The sequence below is a fragment of the Sprattus sprattus genome, assembly GCF_963457725.1.
Source record: "Sprattus sprattus genome assembly, chromosome: 4".
In the NCBI taxonomy this organism is placed as follows: domain Eukaryota; kingdom Metazoa; phylum Chordata; class Actinopteri; order Clupeiformes; family Clupeidae; genus Sprattus; species Sprattus sprattus.
The window spans coordinates 28,208,107-28,228,936 of NC_137923.1; the positions used below are offsets into that span (position 1 = coordinate 28,208,107).

Consider the following 20,830-nt stretch of genomic DNA (forward strand, 5'->3'; position numbering starts at 1 on the left):
TGGCACAGAGGGAAAGTAGTAAGACAATAATATTTCTGACCTGCAGGTTGGTGAGGGCCTGAGAGGGCTAGTTCCTCAGCTCCACCAGATACTCTGCCATACTGTCAACTCAGTCCTTGCACAGTCATCCACAGGCTGAGAAAGAAAAAAACATAAAACTGAGTGACAAATTTTGAAAACATATGATACAGTGCAGATACAGTGATTTTATTTCTTTACACACGATTATGAATTTACATAACCCAGACTCATCAGGAGAGGCCAAGTTCTCGACAATGGAGAGAAACCAGGTCCTTTCTAGTTCCACAGCTGGATTGGATTAGGACATTGGACTGAGAATGGATTTGAAAGGCGAGGATTGGCCGACGAGACCCGAGTGGTCCTGCCACCACAACGCAAGTGTGATTTTTTTTGCCGCTAAGTGCCTTTTATTCAACAGTGCAAAATTCACGTATCACCAGCAGGCGTCACCCGAGTCATAGACATGATTCATAGACACGAGTCGTGACTGAACCGCTCTTTTTCTGTCCGCCTCCGCCCCCTTATCCCACCCCCATCAGGTATGCTTTACGAGCGTGACATGTGTCGAATAGAAAGTGAGCTCGCCCGGGTTTCCAGCTGAGTGCCCGATCCCTCAGTGTTTGCGTGTGTGCGCCACGTTGTTGTCATTACCCCGGCTGCGGCGCGCTTTGCTTAGAATGGCCAGATTCACCCAGACTGAAGCGCGAAGGCAGCAGCAGCCACAGCAGCCTCCCCATCCACCCCACTACACGAGCCTGCGTTTCAGCGGACCTGAGGCGGCACCGACCCAGCCTCCCGCCCCTCTCCTCCCTCACCAGCACGCGCAGATCCCGTTTGCCAAACCCATGAGCGGCTCGGAACCTATATCCATACACCCCGACAACGGAGCCATGAAAGACCAGGATGCCATTAAGCTTTTTATTGGACAAATACCGCGGAACCTGGAGGAGAAAGATCTTAAGCCTCTTTTCGAGCAGTTTGGGAAAATTCACGAATTGACAGTGTTGAAAGACCGCTACACTGGCATGCACAAAGGTAATGTGTGGTCTAACATACCTGTCTGTTCTGACGAATTGTGTAGTTTTTTTTTGGGGGGGGGGGGGGGGGGGGGGGGGGGGGTGCTAATCCACTAAAGCCTGGAATGATGTCTAGATGTGTTTAGTCGTGACTGCCCCTGTGCGGGAAGGTACAGCCGGCGGGAGAAGGCATGCCAAACGGGCTGTTGCTCTCCTTTTTCATCTCCTTGAGGCGAGCATAATTAGGTTTGACGATCCGTTCCCACACAAACTAACCCATACCAGGATTCCCGCTTGAGCCTGTACCACTCCCGAACAATAGTTGGCCACACTTGATGTGACAACTAGCCGGTGGGCTTCTTCAAACGCGTGTGTGTACTCTCCCTCACACACACGCACACTCACACAAACGTGTGGAATTATTGAACTGCTTCTTTTAAATATTCACTGTTTATTTGAAGGCAGGACACTAGCCTGCCCAATACTGTGGTACTCTACCCCGTAAACACCGCTGTCATCAAGGCGGATCGGGCTGTTCCTTCCTCCTTGAGTGTTTGCTCCGCTGTGGCAATTGTGCGCCCCTGGAAGTAGGGCAGCGATGTGCATGTTAAGGACCCCCCTCTCCCCCATCCCACCCCGTCAGGCACCTCATTCGTTTACCTTGTGTCTTCCCTCCATCCCGCCGTGGCTGTTTTGAGAAGGAGTGCATGGCATTATTGTCGGAAAAAGCGGAACATGATTTACATCCTCAAATAATAATAATGTTGTTGATGGTGATCATGATCATGATGATGATGATGATGATGATGATGGTGGTAGTGATTTCGTTTTAGCCCAACGTAAACAAGATGTACATGTAGACCTAACCTCATGTAACACATTAACAACATCACATAACATAATAATGGGCTTCTTTAGGAGGAGCTCTGGGCTGTTTCACGCGTCCCAGCCACTATTTCACTATCGTTGAGGAGCGAGCACGTATGGGAATAGGAAGACATACACACACTGGTTGAGAAGGGACGACATCTCATACAGCCCGTGATCTGTACCAGCTACGGACCGATATGAGGCATATCAGGGCCAAATCCGGTGATGACAGGATGACATGTCATGGTCCCAGTATTTGTATGCGTGCAGTGATCGATACGTGTCAGTGTTAATATCTTCATAGTGTCTCTGTGTTGTTGGAGAAAATTAATTAAAAATATGAGTTGACGTGCGTTAATGTCTATTAAATATTTTCTCCAGTGAGCGCATCGATGCTTACAATTCCTTTATGGAGGCCAGTAACAACATCATCTTTCTGAGCAAGCAATTCATACGCGGCCGCGTTATGTGACATTTACAGATCATAAATGGTTCTGCTGGTTACATAATGTGTTAGTAGACCACACACACACAGAGGGAGCGAGCAAGGGGGGGTTCTAGCTACGATGCTTCACACACGTGTGCAAGGCCAGCATGAGCGCACACGCACACGCCCACCCCCACTCACACAAATCTTGCACAAAATCACATTGTGCAGAGATTACACATAGGTGCCCAGCAGTGTGTGTGTTTGTTCATTCCTATTTGCTTGTGTTTGTGTGTGTTACATGAAGAGTGGGTGGATTGGCAGGCATTTATGGATGCTTAATTTGTACAAGAGTGTTAAACATTTATTTACACTATACAGAGGTGAATACATGTATTTACATAAGTGCCTGAGTGTGTGTGTGTGTGTGAGAGAGAGAGGGAGAGAGAGAGAGAGATTTTTTTATTTTATAAAAAACTTTTATTTTGTAAACAGTAACACCAACAGTATTTTACACCTTATTCAAAACAAAACGGAAATAGAAATCATCATCAAATGAGCACACAGTTTTTTCACAGAAATATTTGCCATTGGTTTGCAGAAACAAAAATCACTGTACATTATAATAACACACAATTGAAACCAGGTTCAGTTATTCCAACACAGGAGCAAAACAATATTACAAGTCATACAAAACCCTTCCTTACACATACAGATAAACTAAGTAGGCTTAGTTGTTTTATCACGCAACTTTTTCCTCAATTTGCCCAATATTTTCCGGAGACGAAAAACATCATTATCCTCAAATGCACCCTCCCTCATGAAACAGCCAACATCATTAACAAACTGCGAGCAATCAGGAAAAAACGTTTCCACCTGCACTTTCCGCAACCCTTTCGTTTCGCGTAGGAAAACGTTTATGCTCTCTGCAGTATATTTCGTGTCTTCGCTGGAGAGCTGTGCCTCTCCCTGCGAACACTCGGACCAGTTTGAGTCAATGGATTCACAATCGCTATCTAGATAACCACTCGTGTGTGCGTTTTTTTTCACTTTAGTCCCGGTAACCTCCACCGGGTCTATTTTTCTCTTCACCGGTACTTTGAAGACTGGGTCTATTCGATAGCCTCAGCCTGAACCACCTCCACTGACGGTTGAGGCACTGTCAGTGTCTTTACTGAATGCCCCTTCTCATTCCCAGTTTCACCTGGTCCAGCCGCAGCTAGATTTGCCACGGCTGGCTCAATTACCACCGAATCACCGGCCACGGCTTGGGGCCAAGCACAATCAGTTCAGCTACGGACTGAAGACCCCCCTCAAGTCCGCTTCCCTCGGTCCCATCCACCAAGGGTTCTACCTCAGTGTCTGGGGGAACAACTATGGGGGACTCGGCCACATTGGTTTTGGCTGGAGTGTCCTCCTTTTCAGTGCTGCCCTTTTTACCAGGACAAAAACGCCCAATGTGTCCTACTCCACCGCAACTGAAACATTTCAACGCAGTGTCTGACGTTTTATACACCTCATAATCAAACCCGTCCACCCTTAATTTGAACACTAGCTCAATCTCCTCCATGCCACTATTTAGGACCATGTATGCTTGCCTTCTAAAAGACACTAGATGCCGTAGGAGGGGCGATTTACATCCCAGCGGGATTTTTCGAACAGGCGAAACCAGCTTGCCATAGCGTTGCAACTCTTTAACAATAAGCTCATCTTTGATGAACGGGGGTACATTTGAAATTATTACTTTCTTGGCGGGGGTACTGAGTGGGAGGACTGGCATGTAGGAGTCATTGAGTACTATACCCCTCACAATTACCTCATTAGCGTACGCAATTGTGCTGAGAAAAAGCACCACCGCATTGTTCATTCGTGAAGCCGACTTCACGTTATCGTGCCCAATTAAAATGCCAACCGCCAAACTAACATTCTCCACACTTGCGGTACATTCAATTTTGATCCCGTGCTGGCGGGTTAGTTTGTCAAAATCCATGCTTCCCGCGGCCGCCATACTCCCAGCAACAAGCCGGTCGCAGACCCCACGGGGAAACAAGAAGTGATATTTACAAAACCCAGCTAAACCAAAACCCCAGTAGTTGTAAAACTAAGTGCCACCAAAATAATTAAATGACTTAACACACATATAAACAACACACAAAGGGAGAAAAGTTAGAAAGTAGCACTTGCTCACTCACACTCACTCACGCAGCTCAAACACGCACGTCTGCTCAGGGAGGAAGAGAGAGAGAGAGAGAGAGAGAGAGATGGAAAGCTTTAGGTGTGACTATAAGGACATTTCCAGGGGAGATAGAGAGAGTTAAATCACCGGGTCTTGTTTATCTCTGCATAAATCAGAGGCCTAGAGGGAAGACTATGCTCAATCCTGCTGCCTCAGGCATGGGTTCATGGGAACATGGGATCATGTGGGTGTGGGAGTATGGAAGTATGGGTACATGGATACATGGGTACATGGGAACATGGCCAGTGGTGTCCTCGCTAAACCCCATGGTTGCCCCCATCAGTGTCTCTGCTATCTACAGGAATGAGACCCCATCAGTGTCTGCTATCTACAGGAGTGAGGCCCCATCAGTGTCTCTGCTATCTACAGGACTGAGGCCCCATCAGTGTCTGGCTGGGCTGCTCTCTGCTGGTGTGTTTAGTTCTCTTTCACCCTGTGGTTGTCTTGGGAGTGAATCTTTGGGCTGTAGCCTTTAGCTTCTCTGTGGATGTGAGTGGATCTTTGGGCAGTAGCCTTTAGCCCGGTAGGCCCCTAACTTGTCTTAGTCATGGAGAGAGCCTTAGTGTCCAGTGGAAGCCTTAGTGGAATTATAGCTCATGTGTGTTCAAAGAAGCATGCTTCAACACACACGCACACACACACACACACACACACACACACACACACACACACACACACACACACACACACACACACACACACACACACACACACACACACAGACCACTTCAGTTTCATTGTAACCGTCTCTGGAGAGTAAACCGAGCCAAAACAAGCACTGTTATTATTCTGGAGAAATGTATGCAAATGTGTTCACATTTTATGGGCCATTGCAATTACAGCTGTCTGACCTTTGCAGCCGGGCTTTAATATTTCATTCACTTCATGTTCACTCTTTTCGCTAATAACATGCATACTGCTATGAATTATGAATTAAACTAGAACAAGACATAAACAACGACCTCTTTGCCAGGGCCAGCGTAACCTCCCAGGCCCTGATACGGCTCTGGCTAAGGTCCGGCTCTGATACGGCCCTGAGCTGGCCATCTTGGCCACCCTTTGTTTGGTTTAACCCAGAGGCCTTGTAAGTCATTGGACCAGTAAGCTATGGACCTGGCCTGGATCCTGTGCACGTCCATCCCAGCCTCAGCTGCTGTCTTTGGCCTGTCTTGTTCAGCTCTTACCCACAAGCCTCAGAGTAGAGTTCTGACCCAGTTCTGATCCAGCCCAAGCTCAGCTATTGTCTTTGGCCTCTCTTGGTCAGTGCCAGCCCAGTGGCCTGTAGTAGAGTATGAGTAGAGCGTCCTCGTGTGAAGCAGTGCTAAACCAGAGGCCTGTAGTACAGTGTGTGGAGACCGTCCACGTGTGAAGCAGTGCTAAACCAGACACCTGTAGTACAGTGTGTGTAAGTCCTCATGTTGTTATTGGCAGTGGAATGATCAGCACCATGGACAGTTCAAGGTGTGTCCATGACGTCATGATGGCTGGGAGGAGAAGGGACGGGTGTGGAGAGACAGACCTGGAACCAGCTTGGCATTGATATGAAATAGAAACGACGGTGGAAATTATCTCCTGTAACTCAGACCCTGGAGCGTGAGATGAGCTTGCTTTGGGCTCGGTCCATCTCAGCCTCAGGGCCCCCGCTCTCAAGCCTCCCGCCTCTGGTCTGGCCTCGTAAGTCAGGATGCAGACTGATCCTCTGGTCTGGCCTTGTAAGTCAGGATGCAGACTGTTCCTCCTGGATCAAGGCTGTGGGGGGCTGACTCTGGCACAGTCCTGATAAGGCACCAATCTGAACGGCTGTCCACCTGGATTACACACACACACACACACACACACACACACACACACACACACACACACACACACACACAAACAGACAAACAGAGTCATTTAATTGAATGAAATGTGCCGTGGTGATGTTGATTGACATGCATTGTTGACGTGAGGTAGTGAGGAGGGATTTGGACTGTTAAAGTCGATGGGTTGTTTTGTGTTGGCTTTGCACTCTGGCAAACAGATTTATTTTTTAGGGGTGAAAATGGATTTATCACGATGCAGCAGATTTTAATCATTTTATGGCTTTAAATCCTAGTCTCCACCGCCCGCCCACACACACACACACACACACACACACACACACACACACCCACACCCACACACACACACACACACACACACACACACACACACACACACACACACACAAACACACAAACACACACACACACCTTGCCCTCTGCTATTTTGTGTAAGCTTTATGATTTGGGGGATGAATGAGAGGGGGCTAAAGTGTAGGGATAACACTGCTGTGATGTGAGGATGATGGAGATGCAGAGAGCAATCTGCACCCAGCCGCCTCTGCGTGAGCCTCTGAACAAACCAGCTCTGATTGCACTAGCCTCTGAACAGACCAGCCCTGATTGGACTAGCCTTGTAGCAGACCAGCTCTGATTGGACTAGCCTTGGAGCAGACCAGCCCTGATTGGACTAGCCTCGGAACAGATCAGCTTTGATTGGACTAGCCTCGGAGCAGACCAGCTCTGATTAGACTATCCTCGGAGCAGACCAGTTCTGATTGGACTAGCCTCGGAGCAGACCAGCTCTGATTGGACTAGCCTCGGAGCAGACCAGCTCTGATTGACCTGACTGAGAAAGATCAGGGATGTTCTGTAGATAATGCCCTGAGGGTCTTGACAAGTGTGGGATTAGTGTTTGATTTCTGTTAGGTTGGAAATGCACACATAGTCTAACTTTCTTGGCTTTAACTGGTTAGTTCAGCCATCACCTGAGAAGTTAGATTAGCTGTATGTGTCCTTGTGTGTGTGTGTTTAAGGCCTGCCAGTGACTGATGTATTATTGACAAACACACACATACACACACACGCTTGTTCCTCTGGGCTTTCGATCGGTATTCAGTGTAATTATGGAGGCCTTTAGCTGCAATTACCGCACATCAAATGCATTCAAAACAATTAATTAAGATTAATGCACAGTCACACAATCGTATAATCTAGTGTCGATGGCGCAGTATAAAGTCACTGCTTCTCTGGCTGCTCCGTGTTCATGCACCTAATTGCTCCGCTGTTGGAAACTGCAAATGTAAATCATTAGCTTATGAATGAGTGAACTGGTTTCCGCCCTGCTTGAGCTGAAATCTGCACACGGCTTTCACAGTAGACAACACATGGAGACATGGCAAGGCAACATTCACGTTGTGTGTCCTTGGAAATACTGAATGAAATAATGAAACTGGAGTATAAGTATTAGTAGTGATATTTCTATTAGTTTTAGTAGTAGCAGTAGTAGTAGTAGCAGCAGGAGTAGTAGTAGTAGTAGCAGGAGTAGTAGTAACAGTTGTAGTAGTAGTAGTAGTAGCAGGAGTAGTAGTAACAGTTGTAGTAGTAGTAGTAGTAGTAATAGTAATAGCAGTAGCAGTAGCAGCAGTAGTAGTATGAGGAAATGTTGGGTTTAATGTGGCCTTGGCCATGGGTGCATTAGTAGATATAGTACTGTAGTAGTAGCAGTAGCAGTTGCAGTAGTAGTAGTATTAGTAGTGGTAGCGGTAGTAGTAGCAGTAGCAGTAGTAGTATGATGAAATGTTGGTTTTAGTGTGGCCTTAGCCATGGGTGCACTGGCCGATCCAATTGACAGATGGGGTTGGTCGTTTGATTGCAAAGGAGATGGTGGCCAACGGATAAAAAAAAGAGTCAGTAAATTGGGGATGGAAAAGGTGGGAAATAGAATTGGAGGCCAAAGGAAGATAAAAAGGTCAGTGATATAATGTACGGGACTGGGGTAAGTCAGAGGGCGATACACCTAGGGGTTAAGGGTGGGGGTGAGGTTTAGGTTATGGGGCCTGGACTGGGATCCATGATAAGTGCTAAAGTTGAGGTAAGTGCTTTTATAAAGTAAGTGCTCGGGAAAAAATTAGAAAATTGGAATATGCCAAGCAAAAAAGTGAGTGGGTGACAAACGGAAGGTAAGGAAAACAAAACAGAAAAGTGCATTGGGTGGAACCAGTCCAGAGCTAGATGGAGGTTTAGGAAGAGGGGCCAGGATGAGAATCTGTGGAAAAGATGATGTGGATTGGAGGAAAAGGATGAAGAGTTAAAATGGTGAAAACATGTAAAATGAGTCGATAGTAAAGATTAGAGATGTGGTTAATTATGTGTATCATTTATAAATAATAATAAATATTAAATATTAGAATAAATTAAAAGAGAATGTAAAGGTTCATCAAGACAAACAAATAGAGGACCAATCTGAAAAGGAAAAACTAAGGAGAATAAAAGTGGTGAAAAAGAAGGGGGAATGGAGGAGAGGGGCCAAAGAGAAAGTTTAAAGGTTAGGGAGGGGGGGGCAAAGATAATTAAGATAAATGAAGCAAAATTTTAAGGATCATCAAACTGGCTATTTGTAGAATCACATAAGAAAAACAAGGAGGGACAGAAGAGAATGATACCAAATCTTTTTATTAAGTGTATGGGAGTCTGTGGAGAAAAATTGAATGTTAGAAATCATTAAGTCCAAGCGCGAATTTGGTGTTAAGTTTATTGACCCAGATCCTTTCTGCTCTCTTTCTCTGGGCGGGAGTCCAGCCAGGGTTGTTTTCCAGACCACAAATGTTAAGATGTAGTGTATCGTGTGTCTGAAAGTGACTGACTAGGTGAGTTGTGAGGGTATTCTTGGAAATGGTGTAAAGGTGTTGCTTCAGTCTAGTGCGGATGGAATTGCCTGTTTCTGCTATATATTGCAGATGGCAGAGGTGACAAGTGATGATATACACCGCATTGGTGGTGTCCAGTGAAAGAGGAGAGTTGGGTGCTGATCTATGTGAGTGGCGGTTAGTGATGAATTTCTGCGGGTGAAAGTAAGTGTTGTGTGGCGGAGGTGTGGGTGGGGGTAGTCTAGAGAAGTGAGATTTGATAAGTAAATCCTTGAGATTTTTATTTCTACGTAGAGCTGAAATGGTTCTGTAGGATCTAAAGGGGGAACAATCTAATTGAAGTTGTGTAAAATGTTGTTTGAGGGTGCTGCGTAAGTGGCTTGTGGTGTGAGAATAGGTGGTGATGAGTGGTATGAGTAAGAGGGTGTTGGGGTCGGTGACGATGTTGAGGTTAGGGTCAGGGTTGGGTGTGGGACTAGTGTGTTGAGAGTGAGAGGGAGCAAGAAGAGCCTGAGTAGTAGTAGTATTAGTAGTAGTAGTAGCAGCAGTAGCAGTAGCAGTAGCAGTAGCAGTAGCAGTAGCAGTAGCAGTAGCAGTAGCAGTAGCAGTAGCAGTAGCAGTAGCAGTAGCAGTAGCAGTAGCGGTGTGGTGGTGGCAGTGTATGGTGAACATCTGAGCGGGCCAATCAGATTAGGTGTCCCTGACACTGCCTGATATATCTGCACAGAATCGTGTCGTGTTTTACATAACGTGGGCTCATTATTAGCCAATTACATGGCTGCGTGAGAATATGGATTGTTGTCGGAATGTTGAGCGAGCCAATGAGCTTTAAAAGGGAGACACTGCTGACACTGCAGCCATCGAGGCCGCACATGTTTGTGTTTGAGAGTTTATTTATTAATTATATATTCATCAATTTGCACTGCTTTGTTCTGATTGATTTTGAAGGCTAGCCTCTGAATTGTTCACATCAGTGACATTGTCTAGCGCTATGTTCCATTTTCCCTACCTACCGTACCTACCGTACCTATACTTATACGCAGTACACAGTACACACTCACTAGGTACGCAGATTCTCAGCAGGTGAGTGCTGTTCCAAATCTAATACTCCGTGGTGCACTTACCGGAAATTACGATCGCGACAAGCCCCGCGTTTGTCTTTTTCGAGCTGAGCGGCTCTGCCTGGGTCCGCCTCTTCCGCTACGTTGACAAGATGGCGGCCGTTGAGTGTGGAAAGTGTACCCTGGTTCCACACTCAGCGTTTTGACCGTTATGAGTACAGATACGGGTCCTTTGGGTATACTTCTTTTCAACGCGGAAATGGGAAATCGGAAAACGGAACACCCTACATACTCACACTAAGGATGGTAGGTACGGAGGGTATGGACAACGGAACAGAGCGTAGGACAGTCTTATAAAGACATGGGAGATCCCTAGCTGGAGGTGTCAGTCCAGAGCACCAGGGATCCATTAGCACCGGGCTGTAGCTCAAACCTGAGGTGTCTGAAGAAGATACGCTATGCTAACCATGCGAGGACTCCTTATGTGTCTGAAGAAGACATGCTATGCTAACACGTGAGTTCTTTTGAGGTGTGTGAAGAGGACATCCTATGCTTACCATCAGGGCTGTAGTGGAGGGTAAACGCAAGTAAACGCAGCTTACGCACCTCTGGAATTTTGGAAATAGCGTTTACGCACCTATAAAAGGTGTTTAACCACCTCTAAGAGGCGTTATCGAAGTTTTCTGCGCCTTGTATTCTTCCGTTGGAATAATCCAAAATAAACTTGTGTCATTTTAAAACACCTAATACTACGTTTCATATGGTTGAACATATAAACGCTGTAGTCTGAATCATTTTCTACTACTGTATTATGGTCTGTGACCCTCCAATCTGTGCCTTGTGGCTGCAGCGGCGACACCAATCAGTATCCGGGAAGGATGTAAACACATACAAGTTGTGTATTAGTCTGCCTGCCTACCTGTTAGGAAAAGATTACCGGTAATAAGCCATGGATATCAGGCGATTTTTTAAGTGCTCCCACTCCTACAGATGCCCGCAAAAAGCCTCAAGTTCAAAGTAAGTTTGAAGAAGATTAAATCACGTTTTTAAACGTTGTTTTGGTTCGCACAACATCGCATTAAGACAGGGACAAACGCTATTAGTAACGTGCTTTCAAATACGATGATGCAAGTAACAAGCCAGCCTTCCCGGTTCCATCTAAATAGGCCTAATAAAACGTAAATTCTTTCAGCAATTGAAAATGCTGGAGTAATTATCCTCACGCATATCGCTGCAGATAAGGCTAATTCATTGAGAAATTGTAGACAGATTATGTGTAAGCCAGTTAAGCTAGCTAAGTGAAATGTTTTAGCTTAGCTATAGAATCTTTCATTTTTACGGTCAAGGTCAAATATATTAGTTTTTTTACTTTCATGACGACACGTCCGTGCTCTCGCATAGAAACATGAGCAGGGAGCAAAGCTGTTGATTCACTGAATAGGCCTATATGCTTAATCAATGCGTTATTTTAAGTCATGAAAGGTGTAGGGTAGCCTGTAAACGAAATACACTGGAAACATGGATTATTTGAAAACAAGTCAGTTCTCAATGTGAAAAAAAACATGCTGTAAAGGCTATTTATGAAGACATAGGCGGTACATGAGTATTCCTTTAATTTATGTTGTCAGTGTTATTGACAGGCTCCTTAACTGGTGTTCTCAGCCCCACAACTCTTAAATTAAACATATTCTTTCAGGCAATGATGCAGAGAGCACAGGGAGAGGGAAAACACCAGGAGGTCAAATAGAGAGAGGAGAAAGAGTGAGAAGGCTGGTGAGAGAACAAAATCATGGCAGTGGAGAACCAAAGGGTGGAGAAGAGGAAAGGGGAGAAAATGAAAAAAGACCAACAGAGAAGGAAGAAACAGAGAAAAATGAAATAGAGGGAGGAGATGAAGAAACAGGTAGGAAGAAAGGAGTAAGAGAAGAAACAGGGACAGGAGAGATGGAGAGTGGATAATCTGAATTAGAATCTGAAGTAGAGGGAGATACAGAGAAAGAAGAATCTGAGACTGAAGACACAGTCTGAGAGGAGAAAAAGAGAGCAGATGCCACCCACATATATGGACAGAAAAGCAACATACTTTTCTTTACTGTTACTTGAAATGTAATAATCTTCAAACTACAAACACATTTATTCATTGTCATTGATTGTATATGACTTTAACTGATAACATAATGCAATATAGCCAGGACAGCATTACAGAGTGCCAGCGCTTTGTGTTGCGTTGCTCCGTCGCGTTGCATCGCGTCGAGGTCTGTGCGATCACAAAATTCATAGTTTACCCACTTCTATTTTTACCACTACAGCACTGCTTACCATGTGAGAACTCCTTAGGTGTCTGAAGAAGCGCTGTGTCGTCTTGAAAACCCTAAGGCTAGGGTGCTTTTAAAAGCCACATATTTATTCACCTGTCTAAATGGGTGACAGAAACAATCGATTAGATAGATAGAAGATAGCAAAGCCTTTATTGTCATTGTTTTTACATACAAGGATATTTGGAGTACTTCTCCTGTTGGTGCGACGAGGGACAACATATAACACAACAACAACATATAACACAACACTATTGCATATATAGCATAAAATATATATAAATATTAAGTGTGCAACAAAGCACTGTGGAATATATTAAAGCACCTATGTATATATTATCATACAATATATACAGCAACAGCACACAGCATAACAGAATATATATATATATATATATATACTTATATACAATATATACAACACCAGTACACAGAATAAGAAATACAGAAATACAGAGATGGTATGTGTGACTTGCAGTCAATCAATAAAGTGAAGTTTAGTGCATGACTGTATTTAGTGTTCTGATGGCCGTAGGGAAAAAAACGTTCCTAAGACGTGTGGTCCTTGCTCTAAAGGATCTGTACCGTCTGCCTGAAGGTAGGAGAGTAAACAGGTAGTGGCCTGGGTGAGAGGAGTCTTTTAAGATGTTCTTGGCCCTGCTAAGGTAGCGGGAGCGTGCAATGGATTCCAGGGAGGGCAGGGAGCAGCCAGTGATCTTTTGTGCTGTGTTGATGACTCTTTGGAGGGCTCTTTTGTCTGCTGCAGAGCAACCAGAGTACCACGCCGAGATGCAGTACGTCAGTACACTTTCGATGGTGGTGCGGTAGAAGGCCACCATCAGTTTACACTCCAGGTTGTTTTTCCTGAGTACTCTCAGGAAGTGTAGTCGCTGCTGTGCTTTTTTGACTGTCACTGAGGTGTTGGCAGACCATGAGAGGTCATCTGTCAGGAGGGCTCCTAAGAACTTGAAGGAGTGGACCTTCTCCACACAGTCCCCGTTGATATAGAGTGGGGCCGGATCTGCACTTTGCCTTCTGTAGTCCAGAATTAGGCCCAATCTTGATTCTTCCCCTTGCCCCTTTTTCTTTGTCTTTGTCTTTGTCCCTATGAAACTTTCCCCTATGAAATGAGACGCCACTCGGTTTCGGGTATGTCACTTGGTTTCGGGTACATCATCATACATCGTCGCCAGCTGGCTGCTACGTCACCAGAGCGCCGAAACACTCATGGTTGCAAATATAAATGTATACGACTGTATAGAGCACGAAACAAGACTGTCGTCATTTTTAAATGAATTATAAGCCAAAAAGACTTACATTTGTGGGACTCCCTCTGAGCTGCTGCCGCCATCCTTGAAGATGTAGCATCTAGCTAGCAAGCAACCATATAATCCAATGAAGTGGTGGCATACGCGCTAGCTGTAACCTAAAACTACTGTTTGAAAGCTTCAGTTAAGATCTACAATACTCTGCATCGTTCGTGTAGCACATTTCAGATCAAACCAAGTCATTATAAACATATAAAAAGTTGTGTAGATAGCTTTATTCATGTAAAATATTCCTCACTTCAAGCAGCCATGTTTTTTTGAAAATTCCCGAGCTGGTTTCGCTGTGTGCTCTGGGATAGCCCTTGGAGGAGCAAGTAAGGTCTCTGATTATCTTAACTCAAAGGGCCATATAGCCCTCAATCTTATCCCTTAATCTTGATCAAATTGGGTATTGAGACACCACTAGCTCTCACATGAACGCGCAACTTCAAGGGTAAGGGGGAAGATAAGGGGCAAGGGGAAGAATTGAGATTGGGCCTTAATTCTTTAGTTTTTGTGGTGTTCAGTGAAAGATTGTTGTCTGAGCACCACACTGCCAGTTTCTGAACCTCATCTCTGTACGCTGATTCGTCGTCTTCTGTTATGAGCCCGATCACGGTGGTGTCATCAGCAAATTTAATGATGGTGTTGGTGGGATGGGTTGGAGTACAGTCATGAGGGTACAAGGAGTACAGTAGTGGGCTCAGTACACAGCCTTGTGGAGAGCCAGTGCTAAGCGTGATGGTGGAGGAGAGGTGGGTGCCGAGTTTTACAGTTTTTGGGCGGAGGGGGAGAGGCCTAGTGCAGTTAATTTGCTTACTAGTATGTCAGGGATGATAGTATTAAAAGCTGAGCTGTAGTCAATGAAGAGCATTCTTATATAGGTTCCACGGAGTTCCAGATTCAGTTACAAGTTATGTTTCTTGTCTCAAACTATTTTATTCTATATGTAGAGAGAGTGAGATAGAAGAAAAGGTAGAGAGAGGAAGGGAGCGAGAGGGAAGGAGGGAGAGAGATGGAGAGAGAGAGAGAGGGAGAGCGAGCGGGAAAGAGGGATTGCTGAAGTCCGGAGAGAACCGTCTGACATTGACACAGAACTGTCTGCCAATGGCACACAGTCAGGCATGCTCTCTCACTTTCTTGCCCACACACACACACACACACACATGCTGCAGATAAGCTTCTAAAGTGCTGAGTTCCAAGTCTGTGTGCCTGGGCTGAGTGATGAGGAACAGAGTGACTCCTGTGGAATGAGCATCCCAGGCCAGCGCAGGTTCACACTCACACACACACACACACACACACACACACACACACACACACATATATATAGAATTATGTAAAATGTATCTTATTTAATGTAATTGACATAATCAATTCAGTGAATTGTTATTGACATGCCACTATGAATAATGAGCCCAGTCTAAGAGAGCTTTCTAGAAACAGAGCCTTGAGAGGGAGACAACTACCCAGCCCTGCTGCTAAGGCTGCTAATCAACTACCCAGCCCTGCAGGGTGGGAAATTTACATAATTTTTCTGGGGCAATTTTTGCCCCCACTTACTGAAATCCAGGGGCATTTAACAAAAAAATTGGGGGCACTTTTAGATACTTGTGAAATAACATTTAAAGCAGCAATATGGAGTTCTGTTCCCAAACTAGCAAGCTAACTACCTAAAAAGCATGCAAAAGCCTTGCAAACGCCATTGATAGAAGCTTGCCAACACACTTACTGGTGTTTTTTGGCAGTTTAGCTGGCAATGTTATGCGTGTAAAAGCTTTCCTTCCATTTTTGCAGGGTGTGCCAGCCCGTTACACAGAACTAAAGTGCATATTCAGGATGGATAGTGGGGAAGACAAAGGTGTTTATCTGGCCTTCACATGACCATATGCTATCAAAATGAATTTGAGGCTGGTACCTAAACTAGTTGCCTAAAAAAACATATCCCAAAAAGTGTCAAATTGTTACATAGTGTTACTTTAACCTTTGTTCAAAATAATAAACACACTTATTTAGGCTTACAGTATATGAGCAATTGTCATCAAATGGCAATGATAAGACTAGTAGGCAGTAGCCTACAAATCTCAATGTTTTCTTTCTTGTTCCAAACAGAAAACATATCAATTAAACAATCATATTCAATTTGATTCTTATTTCTTTGTGGTTATTTATTGCTACTATAACATTCTTTTAAACAACTATAAACAATCGTTTTTTTCTTTCTTTTTTATAATAATAATGTATTTATGTCAACTTTTATCATGTTGTAGCCTACCTACCATAGTAGGCCTACAGGAGATACAGATGGGTCTAGTTAGCTAGCTTCCAAGCATGCATTTGTAGCTAACGCACTCTCAGAGCTATCTAACGTTAGCTAACTAACATTGAACTAGCTAGACCGAATTTAATCATTTCTAAAATTATTATTACTAGTTATCATTCACCATAGGCGATTGCTTGTTGCCTGGCGCCTTGTGACGAAAGGCCATGTATTTCTGTATGTTTTCGCTACCCTTGATGAAGTCAGAAGAAGAATTTGCCTGTGCTGGATTGACAACGACTTGGGCAACTAGTTGTCCACAAGCCCGACATGCCTTGGAAAAAAATTGCGTCTTTTTCTCGTCATCGTCATACTCCACCCCAAGCCAATATAGCTTCCATTTTTCGACGGTGGCTGGGTGTGTGAATTTGCTCTTTAGAACCTGAGACTGTGACAGTCTGTGTTTGCTGATCCTCGTTCCTCCTCACTCTCGCATTCACAGATCTGGTTAAAGGTGCCATTAAAGTACTCAAACTGTCGCGTTGGATATTCGGGCGGTGGCCGGGTGGCCGGATAGTACGTACTAGTTAGCTTTTGTGTCCCGGTTATGGTGCTCCAATGGCCGTGGGTGCTAAAAACAACTCACTGTCTCAACAGTAGGCGGAGTAGCGTTTTACCTGCCGAAGATAAGCCAATTCATGACGTTTTTCAGCGATGGAAATCGTTAGTTGGCCCTGCCTCTCCACCATGCTGTAACTGCTCAAATGCAGCAGGTGTCATAATATGTTCCCCTTGTCCAATGTTATATATACACGTTAAAGGGCAAACGTATCTCTTTCATGGTGGGTATTTTTTGTGGGAGAAACAATAGCAATCTACAACAAAATTATATGCTTATCTTACACTATAGACACTATTAAAAAACGATACAATTACATGAATACGTTGTTATTTTCTTCGGTATTTTCGTCATATTCAGATTTTCAATGATGATTTCTGGGTAATTTTTGTGTTGTTGTCCAATGTCAAATCTCTATTTGATCATGTGACGAGACGATACGATGTGTAGCCTAATGTTTACGAAGGGGTAACTGCTATCGTGAATTATACAATAAATAAGTTGTGAAATGAAAGGAAAACACATCACAGTTAAAGTTGTATGAGAATTGATTGATTCACATCGATATGAATGGATAACATGCCTAACAAGTTGTTTTTGGTGGAGATTTCGAAAAATGATTGCAACATATTGAAAAATCTTGTGCTTGCGTTGTATATGTGGACTTCAAGTTTACAAGAAGACCTTTTTGTTGTGCCTCTTCTGGTGTAGCATACAATGTGAGTTTTATTTGGGCATAGCAGATGCCTATCATGTGTAATGTGTAGGCTATTTCATTCCGTTTTTGCAATGTGAATAATTTAATTTCAATATGCTTATCTCCCTCTTGTGTGCGGTTGTACTTTTAACGGGGCTTGTGTGAGCGAGTGCATGTAGAAGGGTGTCTGTTGATGCCAGAGTTTAAAAACGCCAATCACGGCCAAGTAGTATCCGTCGCCATGAACGGACCGAAAGAAATTTTTGCAGGGACACGGAGAGCTGTCCGAGGGCTCTGGAGAGCACGGAGAGGGCGTTTCAGCTACCTGAGAAGGCGTTCCTATGTGCCCAAAATCGTGCTGTACGGAGAAGTAAAATCCGACCTTAAGAAGCGCTCCAAATAGTTTTTGTTAGAACGTTCGGTTCTTCACGCAACAATCAGTTAAGGCGAAAATCTAAACATTTTATTGCAACTGGACCAGGTCATATATAGGCTACCATGTTTTTGACAAGTTCGTTAAATTGTTATTACAGAAAATTATGGGGGCATTTTTTGCCCCTCTCCTAGTAATTTTGGGGGCAAAAGAATATTTCTTGGGGCAGTTTTGCCCTTTGCCCTCGTGTATTTCCGACGCTGCAGCCCTGCTGCTAATGCTGCTAATCAATGTTAGATTCTGATGTATTTCTGTAAAGCTCTTAGTGTTCTGTCTGTTGCCATCTGTACCCGGCACTCCTTCTATATGTTTCAAATATGTTTATTGGGAAACACATCACACGTAGCAGTGAAATTGGCAGTTGACAGCAACATGTTTCCTTTTTCATTCACAAACAAAAACAACAGAGAAGACAAATGCAAACAAACATCACAGATCATACAAAAAAACAAACAATAACAAAAACAAAAATAAAATAAAACAGACAGCCTCCCACCACAACCCCCCTCCCTTCCCCCACCACAACCCACCCATCCCTCCCCAGGAGTGCAGTCCACATGGGTGTCAATTGGACTCTCTAGCAAGATAGGAGATCAAGGGTTGCCAAATTCTCTGAAAGTCCCTCAGTTTGTCTTTTAGAATGAATCTAATTCTCTCCAAATGAAGAGTATCTGCCAAATCAGTCAGCCAGTGTTTAAAGGAGGGCACCTCTCTCTTTTTCCATAGAAGCAAGACCAGCTTTTTTGCAGCTATTAGGCCATATGCCAGAAGACGCTGTTGTGCCACATCCAACCTCCTTAGCTCCTCAGATATACCCAAAATCACCAAAATAGGGTCTGGCTCTATCTGAACCTTCAAGATCACAGAAAGGAACCGAAATATTTTACCCCAATAATCTTGAAGTTTGGGGCAAAGAGCATAACTATGTGATAAGGTAGCTTCCATGGACTCACATTTATCACACAAAGGTGAGACCGGCACTCCTTCTATATGGAGGCCCCGACTTTCTGTTAGGGTAACAGCCCTGCTGCTAATGCTGCTAATGCTGCTAATGCTTACAACCAAACCAAAAAGTAACCAAGGTACGTGAAAGATTTTTCAGATTTCTTTGGGTAATTGTGATAGGGCAAAGTAGAGAGACAGGAGTTGAGAAAGAGAGAGAGACAGGAGTCAGATGGACTCTCGTGGACTCAGATGAACAGCTCTCTTCGGTACTCATCATGGATAGCCGTCAGCTTGTGGCTTCTGGTTGTTCCAAATCTCCCCATTTGCTGTGGCGGCGTCTTGATGTGGAAGAGTAATGATCAAAGCTTGGGAGATTTGACAGGGAAACGGATTGCTTTATGGCACCTAGCAGGTGTGTTGTCTTTGTCTTGGTTTCAGCTGAGTTCAGCTGAGCTGTGACATCACATCAGCGTAAGCCGTCTGCTGCTCCAGTGTTTGACATTATCATGCATCATATCACGTAGGTGATACGGGCACGCATGCACACACACACACACACAACCATACACACTGCTGATTTCAATTACCAATAATGCACCAAGTAGGCGTAACTCGACTAACTCACCCCTCTTTCCTTCCCTCTAGCCAGCTGCTTTTACCTCTGGCAAACATCAAGATTATCTAGCCATAAGTTTCAATTTAATATCTCCCCAGACTCCATTCAGTTGATGAAGTCTGTTTACACTATTCAAAGGCAATTCAATATTAACAAATGCACAAAACATCCAGTAGACTCCAAGGTTTGTCTCTTTCAATGCTGAATCCAAGTCAGATGGAAGGTGAGCTAGCTAGTTCGAAAGAAAATCAGAAATGAATGTTAGCTAAGCTAGCTGTAACTAAAAGCCCAGTTTATGCTAGGCAGCACATCTGCAATTGACGTTACTAGTAAACCAGATTTCATTTCAACATCACAACAGCAGCCTTTATTTAGTAAGTGTAGATTGCCTATATAAAGATTCCTGCTGTGCGAAGATACATTTTTAACTGAAATATATTAATGTTGAGTCTACACAGTTAACTTGGCATCAGTGTTTTTGTCCAGCTCTTTAGACGATTTTCAGGTTTCATTGTTATGCCACAATGTAGATTAAAAAAATACTCAAGATCTTTTTTTCCAGATCATTATAAAAAAAATGAATGAGTTTTATTTTTAAAAGGTGAGGGGGCACAGTGAATGAATTGGAGCTCCATTTGGTCCTTGCAAAGGGAAATGATGTTCGGATTTATTTGCATATAGAGCGGAGGGTTGAGATCCCATCACAAGTGGCCACTGGAGAGAAATGTGGAGACACCAGGTGTGAACCGACGTACTTAAAGCTGTCCACTTGTCATCGGATCACCAAAGACGCCTCTTAATTCCATGTCTGTCACTCTCTCACTTTCCCTTTCTCGAACACATGTTCTTTCTTCCTCCCCCCTCTCTCCCCCTATCTTTCCCTCTCTCTCCCTGTCTCTCTGTGCACACACACACGCTCCATGTCTCTCTCTGTGCACACACACACGCTCCCTGTCTCTCTCGTGCACACACACACACACACTCCCTGTCTTTCTCGTGCACACATAAACACTCCCTGTCTCTCTCGTGCACACATACACACACACTCCCTTTCACTGTCTCTTTCTCTCTTAGGTTCAAAGAGAGCGTTTTATGCTTGCTATGTGTCCAGCTTCAGTGCTGATATTTCAGCTTCTCTCCCCTTTTCTCTTTTATCCCCCCCTTTTCTCTCTCTCCCTCTCTCTCTTCTCTCTCCTGTTTTCCTCTCCTGGCCCTACCCCCTCTCTTTCAAGTTAAAGGGAATGTTTTATGTGCACAGTGTGTATAAACCATCAGTAGTGTTGATATATTTTCTCTCTTTGTAACACTCTCTCTCTCTGTCTTTGTTTCTCTATCTCC

The 20,830-nt window shown here is 44.2% G+C and overlaps 1 protein-coding gene across 1 annotated transcript in view; it reads left to right on the top strand.

Annotated features, from left to right (window-relative positions):
* Positions 1–698: 698 nt before the first annotated feature.
* LOC308364420 (CUGBP Elav-like family member 5) overlaps positions 699–20,830 on the top strand; it is a gene marked incomplete at both ends in the record, with an annotated part of 144,493 nt that continues 124,361 nt past the window's right edge. The window contains one exon of the mRNA XM_080837546.1: positions 699–1,056. Within this exon, the coding sequence (XP_080693672.1) occupies positions 699–1,056 (358 nt within the window). The remainder of the gene's footprint in view (positions 1,057–20,830) is intronic.